At 34.1% G+C, this 20,128-nt stretch overlaps 1 protein-coding gene across 2 annotated transcripts; it reads right to left on the bottom strand.

Annotated features, from left to right (window-relative positions):
• Positions 1-766: 766 nt before the first annotated feature.
• LOC110103974 (probable UDP-N-acetylglucosamine--peptide N-acetylglucosaminyltransferase SEC) lies at positions 767-19,666 on the bottom strand. Of its 2 annotated transcripts, XM_020832881.2 has the most exons (28): positions 19,232-19,664; positions 18,887-19,038; positions 18,599-18,697; positions 18,329-18,379; positions 17,459-17,575; positions 17,306-17,362; positions 16,551-16,670; positions 12,946-13,008; positions 12,782-12,860; positions 10,936-11,045; positions 10,789-10,842; positions 10,636-10,703; positions 10,453-10,555; positions 10,086-10,288; positions 9,883-9,979; positions 9,722-9,793; positions 9,552-9,628; positions 9,313-9,429; positions 9,153-9,237; positions 8,911-9,078; positions 2,806-2,916; positions 2,636-2,722; positions 2,429-2,556; positions 2,244-2,326; positions 2,023-2,128; positions 1,755-1,901; positions 1,253-1,373; positions 767-1,167 (listed from the first exon to the last, which is right to left on the bottom strand). In XM_020832881.2, exons 1-28 carry the CDS (start codon positions 19,467-19,469, stop codon positions 1,054-1,056), a joined length of 3,027 nt encoding a protein of 1,008 aa, XP_020688540.1. In that variant the 5' UTR covers positions 19,470-19,664; the 3' UTR covers positions 767-1,053. The 2 variants fall into 2 exon arrangements, with proteins under 2 accessions (XP_020688540.1, XP_020688541.1); XM_020832882.2 differs by lacking the exon at positions 16,551-16,670 and having other exon boundaries at positions 1,054-1,167; positions 19,232-19,666.
• Between the last annotated feature and the right edge of the window lie 462 nt (positions 19,667-20,128).

The following is a 20,128-nucleotide window of genomic DNA, read 5'->3' as shown; positions in this document are numbered from 1 at the left end:
GGTTCAAGCAATCTATGTTGGTTGGTGCTAGCAAGGCCCATGATGACTCTATAAGCTTATTGGAGGTTATTCTTTTTTTAAGTTTTGATTGGTAAATTATTTTGGATAGAAGATTCTCTGTGCTCTAAATGTTTATACAACTCATAAATATTTCTAGTATTCCAATTTGCATATTTAGAAGTCAAATTTAGCAATTAATAATAATGCGACTCAAAATTATTAACCAAATGTGAACTTCATATTAGTGATTTGAGATTTTTCTTGGGTGTAAGTTTTTGTATGATTAACTATTCCTTCTAATCATTAGAAAAAAATTGTAATTGAGATTAGCTTACAACCCGTATACTAATTGTCATATTGTGATGGCTTTTTATATGATTCGACTTTATTATGATGTTGTCGAGAAGGAACTCTTTTCAAAATAGATGGTTAGATGGAGATTAATAAACATACACAATATCTCATAGTTCCATAATTTTAGGCATTTTAGTGTGGCTAAGGCTTCATTTAGGATGACTTTCTTTCTGCTTCTTAAAGCAGCTTTCTAATACAAAATTTTTTAATGTTGAACTAGAAAACTGCTTTAAGCAGCAGAAAGAAAGCAGTCCCTAACGAAGCCTAAGTTAAACTTTCAAACTTGAGCTCAAGGAACCAATCAAGCCCAAGCACAAGAAATAGCTCGAGCTCGATTCCACTCATTTTTCATACAAAATGCCAATGCAATCACTTATATCCACCTGCTTGAAGAGTACAATTAATGGCTTTCTTCCAAAAAACCTCTCCTATAATTCTCTGCCAGTTGAGTGAAACCCCACAAATGGAACAAATGGAACACTACAATATTATCTTAAAACCCACAAACCAATTCAGGTTATTTCAGAAAACTTAACCATCTCTAAATTAAGCTCTTGGCTTCCCTCCACACCGGGGAATAAATTCTATAAATACATCCCAATGCATCATCTGGAAAACCAATATAATTTGAAAACTCTTCACTTTTTTTTTTTCATTGTTAAAAGCTCTTTCATCTATTTACAAAACCTACCCCTAACCCTAACGGTCATAAGGGAATTCACTATCATCTTCTATCACCTTGAAGTTTTGTGGTTCATTTCCAGAGCAATGCAAATTCCACATTCTGAAGTAGGATCTCTCTAAGTTCCTCACCTGCAAAATGGACTTCGATTAGTTTATACATTTAATGCCGATTCTTTGTATGATGATGAAAATATTGGTCGCCAGATATTTTTACCCATCTTGCCGTGTCAAATAAAGGGCAAGTAAACCTTGCAGCCTTTAGTTTATTTCTGAGTGCTTGGAGCTTTGGTGGGTTCAAAGCTAAGTACACAGCCTTCTCTTCATACTCTTTCATGCTGATATAAAGAAACATGGAAGATGAAAACAACAAAAAATTACAATTATAAAAAGGAGTATTTACAAACATAACATTATAATCTCTCCATTTACAAAACGAAAACCCAAATAATTTTATTGATCTATTGAACCCATATTTCGCATGCCATGATCAAACTTCTAGAAATTTAACAAAAATGAAAAAAACACAGGTTGAGATTTTGTGATGATTTTGATATTTAAGGGAGAAATTGAAACATGGGGGGCAGATAATATTAATTTTGTTAAAAATCAAGATTTTGAAGTTAAGCATGAAATTTCCTCCAAAAAGAGAATATTTCTGAATATAACATCAAAATCTTCTCCCTGGACAAGAGTGAAATGAAGAACATTGTAATTACCTGCTAACTATCATCTCCTCTCCAACACCAGTGGCAAGACACAATGAAGCAGCAACTCTAGTGGCCATCTTCTCCAGAGGAAGAGTCACCATAGGAAGGCCAGCCCAAAGCACATCAGTGCCAGTAGTATGAGCATTGCACAGAGGCCTAAACACTCAATATATATCATTATTAGAATAATATATATATATATCATTATTAGAATGACATTAGACTGCACTTCATAATTGATTTTTAATATTCTGATGAAGTTTTTTTATAAGCTTACGTGTCAAGAAAGAGGTCAGCCAATGCACTTCGCCTGATGTGTTCATTTTTCATGGCAACATCTGTGAATATGATCTGATCTTTTGCTACCCCTTGTTTCGCAGCATCTGCAATGGAAAAAGAGATAAAGTTCTTTGTGCCAAAATATAAGTTCAACTCTCATATAACTTGCATGGTAACAGAAAATCAATCTATTTCAAGAGCATGAGCATTATTTCTTACACTCAAGTAATCTCTTCTCGCCAGCTGCTGGAAATCTAAGCAACCACAATGCACTATCAGGAACACGTTTCAAAATGTTACACCTGAAATTGGGGACAATAAATATTGGGATTTTTAAAAAAAAAAAAAAAAAATCTTCTAAAACTTAAGTGCAAAGAAAATCAGGTGCACGTGAAACAACTTGCCATGTATTGAATATTTCAGGGTCCATCTTGTATAGTTGATTAAAGCATGCAAAAAGAAATTTATCTTCAGGTAAACCATAATCTGACCGTTTGTGGCGGCACACGAGTTCAAGAACATCCCGATTTTTCTGAGTACAAATCAACAAGAGTAAAAATTGAACTCTTTCAAAGTAACAAAGAACATTGGAGAAGCTAGGAAAAATTTACCTGTTTATAATCATTAACAAAGTAGCAATGAGGAAGATGAACAAGCTTCTCAGAGTATATATGTGAAAACCATGTAGGAGAAACAAACTGCAAAGAAGATTCGAAGCATTAGCAGGAAGAAATTTTCAAGACAGAGATGTGAATTGATTACCAAGGAACAGCAAAGAGACCTCATCAGCAACCAAGTAGTCAATGTAAGGTGCACCAGTCGTTCCAGGGAATCCCATGTATGAAACCTGTATAGGTGCTGGTTGCATGGCAAAAATTTCATTCCTTGCACCCTGAAGACACTCGTATGCTTAGTACAACTAAGTTTTGACTTGCATCCCGAAAACTTTAATATTTGTTGCAAGAAGCAGGCAAAATGAATAAAATTATGCTTAGGGCAGAGCTTCTACACAGAAGTGACACCAAGTTGATTTCTGGAAATAGCAAATTCACGCAACTAATGACAGACCAAACTTTTGAAATAAATATAACGCCAGATCATGCTGTTTCCCATGCTCTTCAAGCAGGTTGTTTCTTAATAAGTTAGACGAAGAAGACCCGAAAAAGGATGGCTCAAGGCAGTCTTACTTATCATTGAAATCCAAAAACAGCTGGACTAGGCCTGACATACAAATTTTAGGATCCATGGAACTTTAATCTTCTATTTTCTACCAAGAAACTGTGTAGTTGATGTTTCATACAGCATACAATATTAAGTACTCTGTATTTACCAGCAAAATACCAATTATGCAAACAGGAGAGATAGATGCTAAGATCCCATGAGAAAGTCCCACATCTCAAGTGAAATAAGGGTTCCTAATATACTATTATTGGCCCATTTAACTTATCCATTTGGTTTGATAACTAGGAATCCACAAATGAAATGGGTTCCAGTTCCACCCTTCCTACAATCGATATTAGAGTCATTGGCTAGATTGGAATAAAATGCTTCATGCAATTTGTGGGACTCATGGGCTTTCCATTGCTTTTTAGTTTTTACAATGGCCAAGTTTTAAGGGCAAGAGATTCATATGGAAGCTCTACAAAGGATTGAAAAAGTCAGTCATTCACAACCACTGATGAAGGATTCCTCGAAAAGGCTAGTCATATTTCTCAGGGAGAGCGCCTAGTTGTAGCCTTTGTTGTGCTTGCCAGAATTTATAGAGTCTTGAAGATTATCTCAGATTCTAGTTCTTTGGAGTTTCGAGGTTTGACACTACCTTGACAAGGATAAAGTTAGTTTTCAATGACCTCGAGATAGCTGCCTGACGAGAAGAAAGGACACCCGGTACAATCTTTCTTTGGGAAGTGACTTTCCCCACCAGGTGTCGATTTAGTCACGTTTTTTAGTACTCGGGATGAAGTGAAGTACACCATCGGCCTCATGGCGTAGCATTTCAGGGTATAACAGGTAAAATCTCACTTGTAAAGCTCTTTCGTCGAAATGGGCACTTGATCCATAAGATTTAATAGTGTTAGAAAAAAAAAGTTTCTTTGAGTGGAAAAGATGGTCAATGGAATAAGAAATATGTTCCTTCATGTAAAACCCGAAAACGGCGATGTAAGTCGTCGCATGCTTTTCGATGCATCGCGACGAAACTTAAGTGAAATTTTCGAAGTTAACGAAATTTGATGGAAATAATTTTATAAAATTCTACGTAAAATTCTGATCGTTTTAATATATAGAACCTAAATTTAATTATGTGTATTTTGGGATTTATAAAATTCGGAATATTAAAAATGACGACTATACCCCTAACCATTTAAAAGCCCAAATTTACTTAAGTGAGGGAAAAATGGACTTTTGGCAAACCCCCTCTTCTCCCTAAATGAGCAAACCGAAACCCCTCTTCCCCATTTCGCGTGAATAGGCCAAAACCGAGAGAAAGGGGCGGACGGGCAGACGGCATAGGGGCGACAGGGGTGGCTCCGGCGGCGTTTTTCTGGAGAAAATTTTAGGGGAAATCGAAGAGGTCAAGGGAAGAAAAAGGTATATTTTAGAATTTTATTTCCTCTAGTAAATCTCAATTTTATTTGAGAACACAATTTCTAGGGTTTTATAGAATTTCGATTTTCTTTCGAAATCTGTTTATAAAATTTTTCAGAAATGATTAGAGGAACATTTTAACGGTAATATCAAAGATTTTAGAAATATATATATATTAATCTAGTAGAATATTAAGCTCAACTTGGGCCCTTTGTATTCCAACATCATAATAAAAGTAAAAGGAAAAAAGAATACAAAAGAAACGTACACTCACTCTCCATAATGTTCTCTCTAATATATCTCTATTTTTTCTTTTATTCGTATTTGAGTAATGTCGGACTAGTGATTGTGGGTAATCTTGGCTACTAACTTCAAAGCTATGATGCACAAACATAGACACGATGACACAAATACAACACTGACACATCAATTACTAAAAATATAAGATACGGATATGGGTTAGACACGGTATTATAATTTTATATTTCAAAAAAAGTTTATAAAAATTGAATAAGTATAATATTGAAAATAATTTAGAAATAATATGTCATTTAACTAGAATTTGTGTTTAAAATGATTACTTGTTATATAATATCCTAATAAAGTATCGACCAAATGCTTCAGCCTTCAGGAGAAAAATCCATATAGCGAAATCAAGCCATTCATAGGGCATCTAGTTGATGTGGCATGCTTAGTTATAGATTTACCTTATCCTGTGGCTAAAATTTTCCTTATAAGCTTATAAATAGCAAGAGATGGAGAATTGGGCTGAATTTTGAGGTTAAAAAATTTATGGAAACATGCAATTTAGGATTCAAAACATGTGTTCAAATGATTTTTTTTACACTTGCAATCAATCTCATCCCTTTCTTTCAACCTCTTCCCCTCTAATCTCCTGAAATAATTAAATATCAATCTCCAACAACAACAACAATTTCAAACATTTATCTCACTACGTGGGGTCGGCTAAATGAATAATTTTTTATCTATTGTATCCTATTAAAAGTCAAATTCTCATTTAAATCTAATAAAAAATAGTATTTCTACTATTTTTCTAACCAAGTCTTTTTAGGTTTACCTCTATTTTTCTTGGCATAGGCCAAATCTAACACATCTACTCTTTTATAACCGATTCATCGGAAGGCCGACGTTTTATGTGACCAAATCATCTAAGGCAACTCTTTCCAATCTTATCTCGCATGGAGCTACTCCAACTTTTGCATGTACATACTCATTTCAATTTCTATCTCTAAGAGTGAAGTCACTCATCCACCTGAGCATCCTCAACTCTACAACATATAATTTAATTTTATGCTTCACTTTTAATTGCCAACATTTTGTGCCTTAAAGCACTGCAAGTCTCACCATCATCCTATAGAATTTTCGCTTAAGTTTGAGAGGGTAGTTTTCTGTCACACAATAGGCCAAATGCATTCCTCCACTTCAGCCATCCAACTTTAATTCTACTAATAATATCCTCATCTATTTCACCATCACATTGAATAATAGACCCGAGATATCTAAATGCGTACTCCTTTTAATAACTTGATTGCTCAAAGTCACAATCCCTCACTAGATCTATTGTTACTAAAATTACACTTTATTCGATTTTAGATCTACTCAAACAAAAACCTTTAGACTCTAACGTTGACCTCCATAATTCAAGTTTATCTTCAACTCACTCCCTAGTCTTATCAACAAAAAGAATATCATAAGCAAAAATCATACACTAGGGAACAACCTCTTGCAAATGTCTAGTAAGAACATCCATGACTAAAGCAAAAAGATATGAGTTTAAAGCTGATCCTTAATGTACAATCAATGCACACTTGCAAGTGCTACAACTCCATGTTATGAATTATAGTCTACCATTATGTACTCTTAGCTGTTTTTATCGAAACACAAAATGTATTTGTGTTTCAAGAAGGGAAAGGAAGAAAGTTAGAGATTGAGTAGGGTTTACATTACAGCTAACTGTCCATCATAAGAGGTCATTTATAGCCCTGGCTCTCTATCTGCATCCTCAAGGACTAAACCCACCTCAATCCTTTCGAAATCTTCTTCATTTAATGTCTCAAACTCAAGCTGTACAAATTTATGATAATTATTATTTCTCCTTCAATAAATAAAGTTATCGGCATGGAGCTTTCTCCTCGCACCAGAGATAGAGCGGGGAAAGCAGTGCCACCCCAACATATCCCCAAGATAATTGAAAAAGGGTTGCCAAGGGATCTATGTCCTTTAGGTGGAAGTGATCCCATTCCTGGAGTCCGTATGGCTCATTGATGGGGAAAAGCGGGAACAAAAAGGGAAAAAGGTCAAAAGACTTGCATAAGTTTTAGTGAAAGACAAGCAAAATCAAACCTAAGAAAGAACTAAATTAAAGATTGAATATCAAGAAAAAGAGGACAGGAAGAAATAAAAATTTTTTAGTTATTTACCTCTTCATTGGGGTAATGCTTTTTTTTTTTAATAACAAATTAAATAAAATAATTAATTGGGGGTAATGCCTATCCTACTAGAATATTTTCTATTAGGGCCAACAGGTCTTTGTGAAGAGAAGATGAAGATTCTAGTCTTCCACATGCTCATTTTCAAGTTCTCGATCAATAAGAGGAGTTTACTGGACCATATAGAGGCAAGAATGTACAGGGAGAGGCACAATAATAGCACGTAAGGTTAAGGGAAATGAAAATTGGGGCGAATAAGCTTTCTCTTAAGCTTCGTTGATATATAAAGCCATTCAAAATTAAGGGCCCTATCTAGGCTGCTAACTTCAAGGTCATCACAACCATGGAGACAAATAAGCTTTACTCTTAAACTACTTTGATACCCCACAACAGCTGCCTGACCTAGCATAGTTATCAAAGCAGCTTAACTTGTGATTAAAAGATTCCTTGTATGCTTACAAATAGAGCTCAGTAGAGGGAAAAAGTGAAGTTTCGTTTATGCTTATAAATATGGTCAAGGGAGAGAGAGAATCAAATTCAATGATCAAAATTCTATTAAAAAGAATCTTTAAGATTCAGATCAAGAGTCTAAGTCCTCTACCTACTTTCTAGAAACCCACATGACCTCATCATCCCTCTCTTTCTAGCATTCCCCTTGATCTCCTCAAGTAATTTTGATCATCACCCATGATTCAATATTTTTAGATGTCAACAATGACCCAAAGTATTAAGCCTTCTTGAGCAAAGATATTTTACCAAAAAGAAAGCATATTAAGCAATAAAAAAGGGAAAAGTATCATGCCAACCAAAAGATATGGATATTGCAGGACAAAACTCATAAGATGTATAGAAAATTCTTATTACAATATTGGTAACAAGTTTGTTAAATCTCAATACCTTAAAACGCCAAAATCATAGCAAATGTTCAAAACAAATCTTTTCCATGATGCCTTCAACTAAATTTGCTTAAACTAAAATTTGGCGCTCAGACATTCACTTCCAATCCCTTCATAATGGCTTAAACTAAAATTTGATGCCATTATCAACCCAACCACCAGGTCTCAAAAATCATAGCAAATGTTTAGAACAAGTTTTTGCATTCCAAAAAACGTAATTTTTAACAGGCCATTGCTCCAGTCACTCCAGGGGTCATTACATCCTCAATGGTTCAAGGCACACGCTATTTACTTATGCATGCATAGTTGATTGCACAAAACCTTGCCATTATAACTGTCCACTACTCATCACAAAGAAACAATATTTAGATCGTATCCTACATGAAGGTGTTGTAGCTACATTAGCAGCAGATTATCCTGCGGCTACAAGCATCATACATTGCACAGTGTCATATCTTACCGGTTAAAACCATGGATTATATATGCCAAAGGGCTATTTTAGAAAACAACAGCTGAATAACTACAATTGAGCTATTTAGCCTAAATACTAATAGCATATTTATGAAATATTCATATAGCATTCTATCTCCAGTAGTGTCCTGCTGGATACGTACATAATCCTTACGGTTTGGAGGTAGAGCTTCGGAAGGCGTGGCTTTATAAAGAAAACAATAGGAAGTGATGTAATTTTCTGCAGGTTGCAAAAGCACTAAGCATTTTTCCTTGGATACTTCTAGCTATTAATTTCAGCTCAAAAATGATTATCAGAAGGCTTGATGCTTATGATGCAAACTATCATAGCTAAGCATCTATGTAGATATACAAATGAAGTTATTAACCCTGGAGAGGTTTTACAAAACCCCAAATTCATTGTACACTACAAAACTTACTAACAGATTGAGAAAAAGAATAAGATGTTATTGACTCTGACAAAAAAAAACATTGTGACCATACCTTGGTATATCCATTAAGGTTAATTAGAATCTGAATCTTATCTTCATTGATCACTCTGGCAATCACGTCAGAAGTCATGGAAGAAACATCAATAAAATGTTCAGCTTCAGCCATGATCCGTTGTCTCCATTCAGTGCCATCATTTTGACTCAAGGCATAGCAGAAGACCTGCATAATCAGCATGTTTCAATCTACACGATGCTCATGAAATCAAGGGGGTAGGGAAGCAGCATCAATAGAACCTCAACGTTCTCCCGATTATGCATTCCAAACACAGAACCCATCAGATGGGACAAAGGATGGTTACCAAAGTCACTGCTGACATATCTAAAGCCAAAAGAATATCGTGCATTAAGCAAAGCCTCTAAAGGATTACTAAAAAGACTACTAAGCTATACATACCCCACCCTGAGACGGCCAGCTCCCCCTTTAGCCTTCACAGGTACAGGTGCAGGATGAGTAAATGGTGGAAGTCCATAACGCGAAGCAATCAATAAGCATTGTGCCGCATACTTTTGGCTAAACGAAGAAAAAGAAAGTAACATTTGAGTTCCTAAGTTGAATACAGCATTGGAAGAATGACTGAAATTTGAGAGAGGTAACCTATAAAAGAAATAAAGAACAAATTAACAAAAAAATACCTTATTTCTAATGCAAGAGTAGGGTCAATAGGATAAGCAATAGCATGAAATGGTTGGACGCTTGGAAGAAGGCCCATCTGAAACAAAGCTCAGGAAAGACCACAATAAAATTCATCAATAAATGAAAATATTAGGTATTAAAAATAAATTTATGGATAATGGGTCAACACCTTGATCTGTCTTTTAATAATTCCCTCCACTTCAGTAAACTTGTCATCCCGATCCACCCAATCACAGACGCACTGCAAAGATATATTGAAGCAGATTCAATACTAAAGAAATGACCATTCAAAAGAAAAAATAGCCTGTATACTGGAAACAAACATGTTACCTGTAAGGTGTGTAACAGATTGCAAGTGGCCTCAGGAAAATCAGGACGGAGAAGTAATGCTTGCCTGTAGCAAGTTATGGCAAGATCCACATGTCCGCTGCACGTCATAAGGTTCCAAAAGGAACCAAAAGGACCCAGCATGCAAATAAATCTTAGATTCAAAATAATGTCCAATAGCGGTGAAGAAAAATGAAATTCATTACCTATCCTTGTATGCAGAAGCCAAGTTTGCATGAGCTTCAGCCATATTTGGCCTGATAGAAACAGCTCGTGCATAATCTTGAATCGCTTCACTGACCCGTCCAATCTCCTTAAATGTATTTCCTCTATTGACAAGGCCATCAGCTGCCAAAGGATCTATACGAAGAACCTCATTGTAACATGCTATAGCATCAGTATAGTTTCCCTATCAGTACAACAATAAAATCCATTTAAAAACTTTAAACTAAGTTGCTGGCATAATATTACGCTGAATCAACCCAGTGGAAATTTAAATAAAAATATATAAACAAAATTCATTAATGGAAAAATGATTGCATGAAGATGAAGTATCTCGATAGCAGTAAAAACCTGTTGTTTGTAAATTACGGCAAGATTGCTGAATGGGGCGGATAATCCCGTCGTCACAGATAAAGTTGCTTTGTAAAAAGTGGCAGCAGCATTTAGCATATTACTGCATTGGCAAGCAACTCTTAATATGCACTGTCAGCTGATACAAAAGGAATAAATTCTACTGATGATAAAAAAGTTTACCATTCCATATATATGTTTCCAAGGTTGGTAAGGGCCTGTGGGTGGTTAGGTTGCAAAGCAAGGCAAGACTTTACAAAGACATGAGAGCAACAATGTCAGATGGAAAGTTCAACATGTTAAAAGAACCATAAAACAAAAAAGAAAGATGATTACCCTATAGCAATTCATAGCATCATCCACTCTGCCAACATCTTTTAAAGCATTTCCCTTTCAATAACATTATAAAGTCAAAATAATTACATTGGTGGAAGGACAACAGAGTGAAAGATGAAGCTTAATTGTAGAGATTGAAAAACAAACCAAATTATTATATGCTTCCACAAATCCTGAATCAGAAGCAATGGCTTGTTTGTAATGAAGAATTGCCAAATCCAGCTGGCCTTGTTCATAATATGTGCTAGCAAGGTTTCCTGCACCAAATGATACCATTCCATAGTTCATTGCAAAATCAGGCAGCATCATTTAAGGCTTCTTCCAGTTAAAGCATAAGTGATGGCACCATAACTTTAACAAGCTGTTTTTTATACTAGATCGCAGTAAATCATCATAGCCTCGTCAGCAGTAAGCAAGTATGAATAAATAGTTACACAACAATCTGCACATATGCTTATTTAACACGAGGTTTTGACGTTTGGTTTTATTTTGTTCCATTTTCATTAAAATTTTGTTCTGATTTATTTTTTCCACTTAAAACAAAATATTTGAGGATGCTACTTATAATCTGATGGTAGAAATAAAAACAGAAGACATGTTTAGCGACCAAAATAAAAACATAATCATTGTAAATGCAGTTATTATTATAGAGTATATTTAATTCATAATTAATTCATCTAAATATTCATTATAATAATTAAGTCCTATTTAAAAATAAATTACTTTAAGTTTCCATCATAACCACTAATTAATTAGTAACACGTTAGGTTAACTAATATTATAATTACATAATACAATTAATCAAACAAAAATAATTTAATATTATAATCAAACTAGCTTAATAATGATAAACAAGCAGTCCAGCACAATCAAATTTTAATGAACTAAGGTAAAATAATAATTAATTCAAAATTGAATATAATAAATGATTAATTAATAAATACTAATAGTAACTAATTGAAAATTTATTTATCCCATGCTTAATTAAAATGATTAAATACAAATAAAACCTTATTTTTCTTAATATACCCAAATTAATTAGCCAAGTACTATTAAAGTTTTATTGATCTCAAGTAAAATACTAATTAATAAATAATTATTAATTACTAAAGTAATTAATTGACTCCCATGCTTAGTTACAATAATTAATTTCTAATAAAATCTTTTTTTTCTTAATAAACCCGAATTAAACCCCAACTAGCCTAAGTAAATACTTAATTAACGATTGCTCTAGACAAACATGAGTTGATTAATTACCATAGACCTAATTGCCATAATTAATACTACTAAATATTAATTATCTTTAGAAAAACTTAAATAAACATTAATTTTCCTAAACTACTCATTCATTAGTATTATTCAAATTAATTTCCATCTCGCAATAATAACCTAATGCTTTTAATTAAATATAATTAATCTGAAATAGGTCTAAGCATCTAATTACCATCTGGCTATTTTGTACAATAATTTACTTTTGTGGAAATAATTATTGTAAATCAAAATATAATAAAGAATTAATCAACTTAATTACAAAACAAATTAATCTTATTTACTTTAATATATTGTTAATAATAAATTATTTAATTAAATAGTAACTTACTTATTCTAAGTCTAACACTATGATTGAACACTAATAAACTTTAATGATGTAAACTTACTCCCCAATTAGCCAATTAATCTCTAATTATCTTAATTAGTCAAATTAAGCAAACCTTTCTGTTTCCAAAAACAAAAAGTAATAACATGGCCATCAAACATGTTTTCTTTACACAAATGCCTGCTTTTGAAAACAATAAATATAAAAACAAAAGTAAATCCAAACATGGCCTAACTTTAACAAATTTAATCGCACTTAAACTAGGAAACGTTTAAATAGACGTGATAACAAGAAAAACAAACTAAAATATCAGTGACAAGTAATTCAACCAATCTACTAAAAAAGACCAGTGTGAAAGATGCTAAAAAATACAAAATTAGGCAGCGCATTCCTCACCATAGGCCATTGCATAGTTTGGACGTGATTGTAGTGCCCGTTGATAGCACATGATAGCCTCCTGTGGCATTCCCAAAGCCTGGAAAAGCGAAAAAAATCCTCCAGAAACCAACCCGGGAAGTTGCTTTGCCGTGAAGGTAATGCTGCAATATATGAAGCCTTACCTTGTAAATATTTCCTTGATTAAGGTAGGCATCGCCAAGTGCTGGTTTCAGTTTGATTGCTTCCTGGAAATGAAATACAATTTATACACTTTTACAACACAACACAGACAAAACTAGACAAGCAGAAAATGAATTGAACTTGCATGCCACCTATATGCTCAACGTGCATGAATTTTTCATCGCCATTCAATCTTTTAAGTGCTACACGTTGCACTAACCAACACTTATCTAAAACTTTCCAGACAAATACTACACATGTTATATTTGAACTGCCCATTTTCCTTCCAATTCCTTTCAAATCAATCCTAACTAACCCCCGTTGTTGGTGATTTTTAGCTTTCCAATGTCAATGTCCATAATATTGTCTTTTCTAACCCACAACACTTTTCATCTATGCGCACTAAATTAATTATCATATACTCTATCATATGTTTAGGATTTAAACTTTGGTATTCGGGTAGGAGTCGTACTAGAAATGGTGTAGGTGTTATTATAGATAAGAGTTTAAAGGATAATGTTATAAAAATTAATAGGATTGGAGATAGAATTATAGCTTTAAAGATTGTTGTTGATGATAAGATTGTTAATATTATAAGTGCTTATGCTCCTCAAGTAAGTTTGGATATGAGTTCTAAATTAAATTTTTGGAATGACTTAGAAGAATTAATACAAAATATACCTCTTGAAGAAAGAGTTTTTATTGGAGGAGATTTAAATGGACATGTTGGTAGAGAGGTAGATGATTTAAGTTAATGTGTCATACTTTAAAACTATGGGAGCGAGTTTTGGAGCATAGGTTGCGGCGTGATACTAATGTTTCTCAAAATCAATTTGGATTTATGCCGGGTAGGTCGACTATGGAAGCCATACATTTATTAAGAGGTTTGATGGAGAAATATAGAGAAAATAAGGATGATCTACATATGATATTTATTGATTTAGAAAAAGCATATGATAAAGTTTCAAGAGAAGTGCTATGGAGAGTTCTATATAAGAAAGGGGTTAATAATGCTTATATTCAAATCATTAAAGATATGTATGCATGAGCTATTACTTGTGTTCAAACACAAGGCGGATTGACCAAGTATTTTCCTATTTCGGTTGGGTTACATCAAGGATCAGCCTTAAGCCCATATCTTTTTGCTTTAGTCATGGATGTTCTCACTAGACATTTGCAAGATGATGTACCTTGGTGTATGCTTTTTGTTGATGATATTCTTCTTGTTGATAAGACTAGAGAGGGAGTTGAAGGTAAACTTTAATTATGGAGGTCAACCTTAGAGTCTAAAGGTTTTCGCTTGAGTAGATCTAAAACGGAATATATGGAGTGTAATTTTAGTAGTAATAGACCTAGTGAGGGGATTGTGACTTTGGGCGATCAAGTCATTAATAAGAGTACACGTTTTAGATATCTTGGATCTATTATTCAGAGTGATGGTGAAATAGATTGGGATATTATCAGCAGAATTCAAGTTGGATGGTTGAAGTGGATGAATGCATCGGGCTTGTTATGTGATAGAAATGTACCCCTCAAACTTAAGGGAAAATTCTATAAGATGGTAGTGAGGCCTGCAATGTTTTATGGTGCCGAATGTTGGCCTTTAAAAGAGAAGCATAATACTAAGTTAAGTGTGGCAGAGATGAGGATGCTCAGGTGGATGAGTGGCTTTACCCTTAGAGATAGGATACGAAATGAGCATATACGTGAAAAGGTTGGAGTAGCTCCAGTAGAAGATAAGATTAGAGAAAGTCGCCTTAGATGGTTTGGTCACATAAAACGGCGGCCTTGCGATGACCCGGTTAGGAGAGTAGAGGTATTAGATTTGACTTATGTTAAGAAAGGTAGGGGTAGACCTAAAAAGACTTGGTTAGAAAATATTAGGAATGACCTTTCTTTATTAGATTTAAACGAGAATTTGACTTTTAATAGGACACAATGGAGAAAAAGGATTCATGTAGCCGACCCCACGTAGTGGGATAAAGGCTTGATGTTGTTGTTGTTGTATACTCTATCATATGTCTTCTAAATATGAATGAAAACCATATGAAGATCCTTCTCCATCCCTTTGCTGTAATAATTATGTTATGCATAAAATTAAAGAAGAGATAAATGCCTTGTCAAATTCCTGTGACCATCCATCACAAAATTTGATAAAAGGTCATGATAGTTATGCAAATAGAAAATTGTTTGGCATAAGTGAAGCAAACATAACTTATTTGAAAAATTAGCGGAAGTTGTTGAATGGCATGGCTATCACAATTTTAGCAATAACAGAGATGCAAGAAAGAGTTTCTCATAGTAACCCAAAAAAAAATGGAAGACTTAATAGTTCATAGATATGCATTATGCTAAAATCATGTTAGATAATAAAGAAAAAAAGTCTATTAATTTGCATTTACACTGTATAACTTCGTAGTGCAATAGGGGCAGTAGGGAGTTTCCTGTAACAAAATGGAATAAAAGTAGACCTTGACAGCAAGCCATTAGAAATAGCTACTATAGAGAAAAAAGAAAAAAGTTCAAATAGTTATTGGCTAAAAGCAGGCGATTATTCAGTAAATACCCTATAAATATGCGTAACTTTGGAACATTTGCACCATAAATTTTGCAGTCAAAGAAGAAACTTATAAGTGGTTGTGCTGATTAAGTTGGATACTTTATGGAGAATACATTGTATTTGGAAAACGTACCACTATGCCAAGTACACTAAACATCATATAACCAACAGGTTCACAAGATATTTGGACAAAGTTATATATATATATATATACTATCTGATATGTAAATGTGTAGATTAAACCTGGTCGAAATGATAGTTCAATGTTTTCCTAATAGATTAGAATAAAGGAAAAGGTAAAATTACATACAATTAAAATGGTTCATAAGCTTTGAATCTATAAATAGTCTACAATCACAGTTCACAATAATTGCTAGAAGTTAGACACAAGTAATAAGGCATTGAAACAGCAATAGAAATGTAGTAGAAATTTAATTTATAGGTATACCTCCACACACACACACACACACACACACACACACGAGAATAACATCACAAGTATTAAACATCTTGCAAGCTGCAGAAAGCTTTACATAGCTTTAAACTTTAAGAGACATTTTCTGTGCAATAAGAAGGAAATCGTAAGGGATATTTCTGTTACAAATAACTTTACTGCATACATCCAAAAATTATTACCATGGAAATACTGTGCATAACACCATGAAAATATAAATAAAAAAAAAAATCAATATTTAAATCAGAGCAACTTAAATTTTAACTAATTGGCATATATTGCAATCTCAAATAAAGGTTAACATAGGAAAAGAAAATAGGGAAGTAGGGGCGAGGGAGTGCAGACCTAAAAGGAAGAGAACTTAAACCAATTTAACTATAAAACTTAGAACTCCATTCAAGGAGTTATGACGCTACAGAAATACTACAATAGATTAGGAAAGAAAATTCTTAGCCCCGTATCATGACCCAAATGGACAACAAATCCAATAATTTTTCTGTAAATTTGTAATCACTGTTTTTGAAAGAGTGAAGCAAATATAAAAGAAAGAGTCTAAAACAAGGTATACAGGCAATCACAAACTTAGCCTTTACCTTATAGTATAAAAGGGCTCTGTGAAGATCTCCCGCATCCATAAAAAGACCAGCAAGATTGGACCAAGCAACAGCAAAAGTAGGCTGGATACGCAATGCCTCTAGATAGCAATTATATGCCTTCGTGACAAAATGGAATAAATCAGACGTAAAGTAGCTTCAGACAACATAGCATAATTAGATAGTAATGCAAACTTCCTATTTAGTGTAAGACCCTTCAACTGATTGAAGAGTAGCAATACTATCAAGTAAAAAAAGATAAGCTAGAGGTCCCTGAAGTTTAGGATCACAATATCACTTCCTTATAAATTAACAAGCATCCATTTCACTTGAAGGTCCCTATCCCAAATAAATTAGGTCTTCCATATAGGTCAATTAGGATAGTTGTTAACTATAATTTGTAGAACACACAGCACTTAACTGTCAACATAGCATTATAAAATTATTTCACCAACAATAACACTATGGATGGCAGAATGAAGTGGAGTTGGCATTTACCAATGTGAACTTTTCAGCTGGGACTAAAATCATAACATTTCATAACTCAAGAATCAAAAAACAGAAAAATAAAATAAAATAAAATAAAAAAGTTACGAGCTATCAGAGAAAACAGGAAGTTTGTGGGCTAGTAAGAAAAGTAACTAACAATTTATATAACAACTCAGACACAAGAGAAAAGCATGATCACCAATACAGATACTAACCAAGATAAAAATGCATTGAAAATTCAATCTCAAAGACATTACTAAATCTACCTCTTGAATCAACCCTTGTGCTTTCATGAGATTCCCAAGGTTGCAATGAGCATCAACCTAATTTGCAATTTTCATAAAAGGATATCAGAAACTATAACATAATTTGATATAAAAAGAAGGGCAAAAACAAAGAAGATTTCTAAATGTATTCACCAAGCGAGGATTCAATGAAAGAGCTTGGCGACAACACTGAGCTGCCTCATGAAGCCTCCCCTTCCGAATATATGCACTTGCTAAATTTGACCAAGCATCAGCAAAGTTTGGCCGTAGCTAACAAGAACAAAGATCCAGCATTAGATGAAGAGAACAACCATCAAAATAGTTCAAGAAATGCAAGCAAGTATAGCCTATAATAGTAATATCCATAGAACTAACAAATATGTCTCTGCAAAGGAGTTAAGTCAATCATGTCTGTAATTATTGCAGAAAAAAATCCTTTGTTCCTCTGCAAAGGAAAAGGCTGATGATTTCAATGTGTTCTCAAAATTATGAAGTTTCCATTTCTTTATGGAAATTTCCATTTTTTTATTACAGAAAACAAACATGCTGCTTCTACAATGAATTTTAATACCAAAATAAATGAGGACAAGCAGAAACATGATTGTTGCATAAACGTCCATAATAAAAACAGGTAAATTTTCAGTTAAGGGAACCATAAAATATATGACAACAAATCTAACAATAAATAAAGCAGGCGAAAACAACACAAGAACAAGAGATTTCTCCGTCTAGGCTACAACAACTACATAATATCGCATTCACTGATTTGATATCAGTTGGACTTCTTAGATCCATAAGAAACAGCAAATCAAACATGAAAGTTAAAAACTGCACAGGGTACTAACAAATGAAGATGAATTCTTATAGTTTTAATTCTGTCAGATAAATCTCTTAAGATAAAGAGCACTGAAGATGGAGCAATGTCGAAAGAATAGCTGGGTAACACCAAAGAGAATATATATCAACCATTTGCATTCCAATCTCAAAAAATTATACATGTCAATAATTATAACATAGACGTACCTCAAGAGCCACCTGGTAATAATGTATGGCAAGATCAATATTGCCTTTTTCCTGCACCAAACCATAAATGCCTTCTTAGAAAAATGTATGCAAATAAATACATAGCATCCACAAGAAGGCCAGAACAATGCTCTCTGGAATATAAGTGCATAAATTTCTCAAACCAAGTAATTCTTCAGAGTGCATCAAGTACTTAAAAAAATTATATCTGCCCCTAATTCTGTAAATTTCTCATATCCACTGCTCAATTGAAGTTTGTTGAAAATTTACCTTCCAAGCATTAGCCATGTTGCCGTAGCATTCAGGAAAATGTGGGTCAATAGCAAGAGCTTCCTCATTCCTTGCAATGCACATGTCATAGTCATGCAACTGAAAATAAACGCATGGTGGTATCTCATGTTGGGAAGAAGAAGAATGAAAAGAAAAATAAGTTGAAAACGATGCCAAAAAGCGGCAGAATTAACATGGAACGACGGGATGAAGCGATAGAAGATCACAAAATCAATTCATACACTACCAAGATTAAGCAACATAGGCAACAAAGATAACACTACAAACCTGATAATATATAGCACCAAGCAGCAGAAGAATGTCCGTGCGTTGTGGATACTTCCCGTAGATCACGCTGCAGTGCTCTAGCGCCTGCTTAAATTTCCCGGCTTTATAATTCTGATGGGCAAGCGCTTGGTGCATGTCATCATCGACCACACCTTTAACAAATGAAAAGCAACAGCATTATAAAGTCAGACGAGGAAATTAGCATTTCCAGAAAGAAAACAAACTGATTTAACACGAGATCTGACAAGAGGCATCTTCACCACAAAAGCCCTAGCGATGGTCAAACACCAATTCCCGATCACGAAACAAATTTTTTTAAAAAAAAAAAAAAGAAAAATAACAAACCATCCAGCTGATTGACGAGTTGCAAAGGTTTGATATCGTTGTAGACATCAATCGGCTGAAGGGTAAGCACGGGATCCTCCAGTCGATCGCCTCCGCTACCAAACATGCTACGGGTAAACCCTAGGCTAGCAGACCCGGAGGCGCCAGCGCTTGATCCAATAACCTGTTGCACCTTCCCCAACGACAACGCCGGCGCCGATGGCTGCTGCCGCGTGTCGGTCTGCAGTGACAACATCATCCCAGCGAATGAAGAGGGGGATCACCGTAGATAGGCCAAACACAGCACGCCAGAACCCCTATGCTATCTCAAAAGGGGCGGACGCGACGCCGTAGGTTGTGACGGAAGGGACTCTAAGGTTTCTCTCTGCTGATCTTCATCGTCTTCGATCTAGTCTGCCCTCAGAGCTCTTAAAGGCATCATGAAGGAAGAGTGGTCCGAAAAATTCTACCGATCTCGGGAGGGCGGAGTGCCAGCTGTCCATTATGACTGCCTGTTCTTAATTTTAACCGTAGGATTTAAGGTAGAACTAATCGAATGGCTGGAAAAATATTATTTAAGTTGAACTTTGTTTTTTATTTAATTATGGCATAAGTTCAACTTACAACTTTAATTAATTTATTTTTTATCTAAAGTTTACCAAAACTATATTTATAATTTGTTTATTAAATATAAAAATTTTGAATGTTAGTAATAAATTTTAAAGATATTTCAGCCCGTTAAATTTTAATTTTGGGAAAAAAAAATAAACTTAAAATATATTTATATGAAATGTGATGACTAATTGATTCATATCAAAGATATAACAATTGTGAAAATTGTTAATTCACTTAAAATTATGACTAATATTAGATATCATAATTTTTAAAGAAAACTATGATAAAAATGCATCAAAAGAT

This window comes from Dendrobium catenatum, unplaced genomic scaffold (genome assembly GCF_001605985.2).
Source record: "Dendrobium catenatum unplaced genomic scaffold, ASM160598v2 fragScaff_scaffold_142, whole genome shotgun sequence".
Taxonomy (NCBI): domain Eukaryota; kingdom Viridiplantae; phylum Streptophyta; class Magnoliopsida; order Asparagales; family Orchidaceae; genus Dendrobium; species Dendrobium catenatum.
Note: the sequence above shows the minus strand (reverse complement) of the source record. Positions and strands in the feature narration are given on the sequence as shown.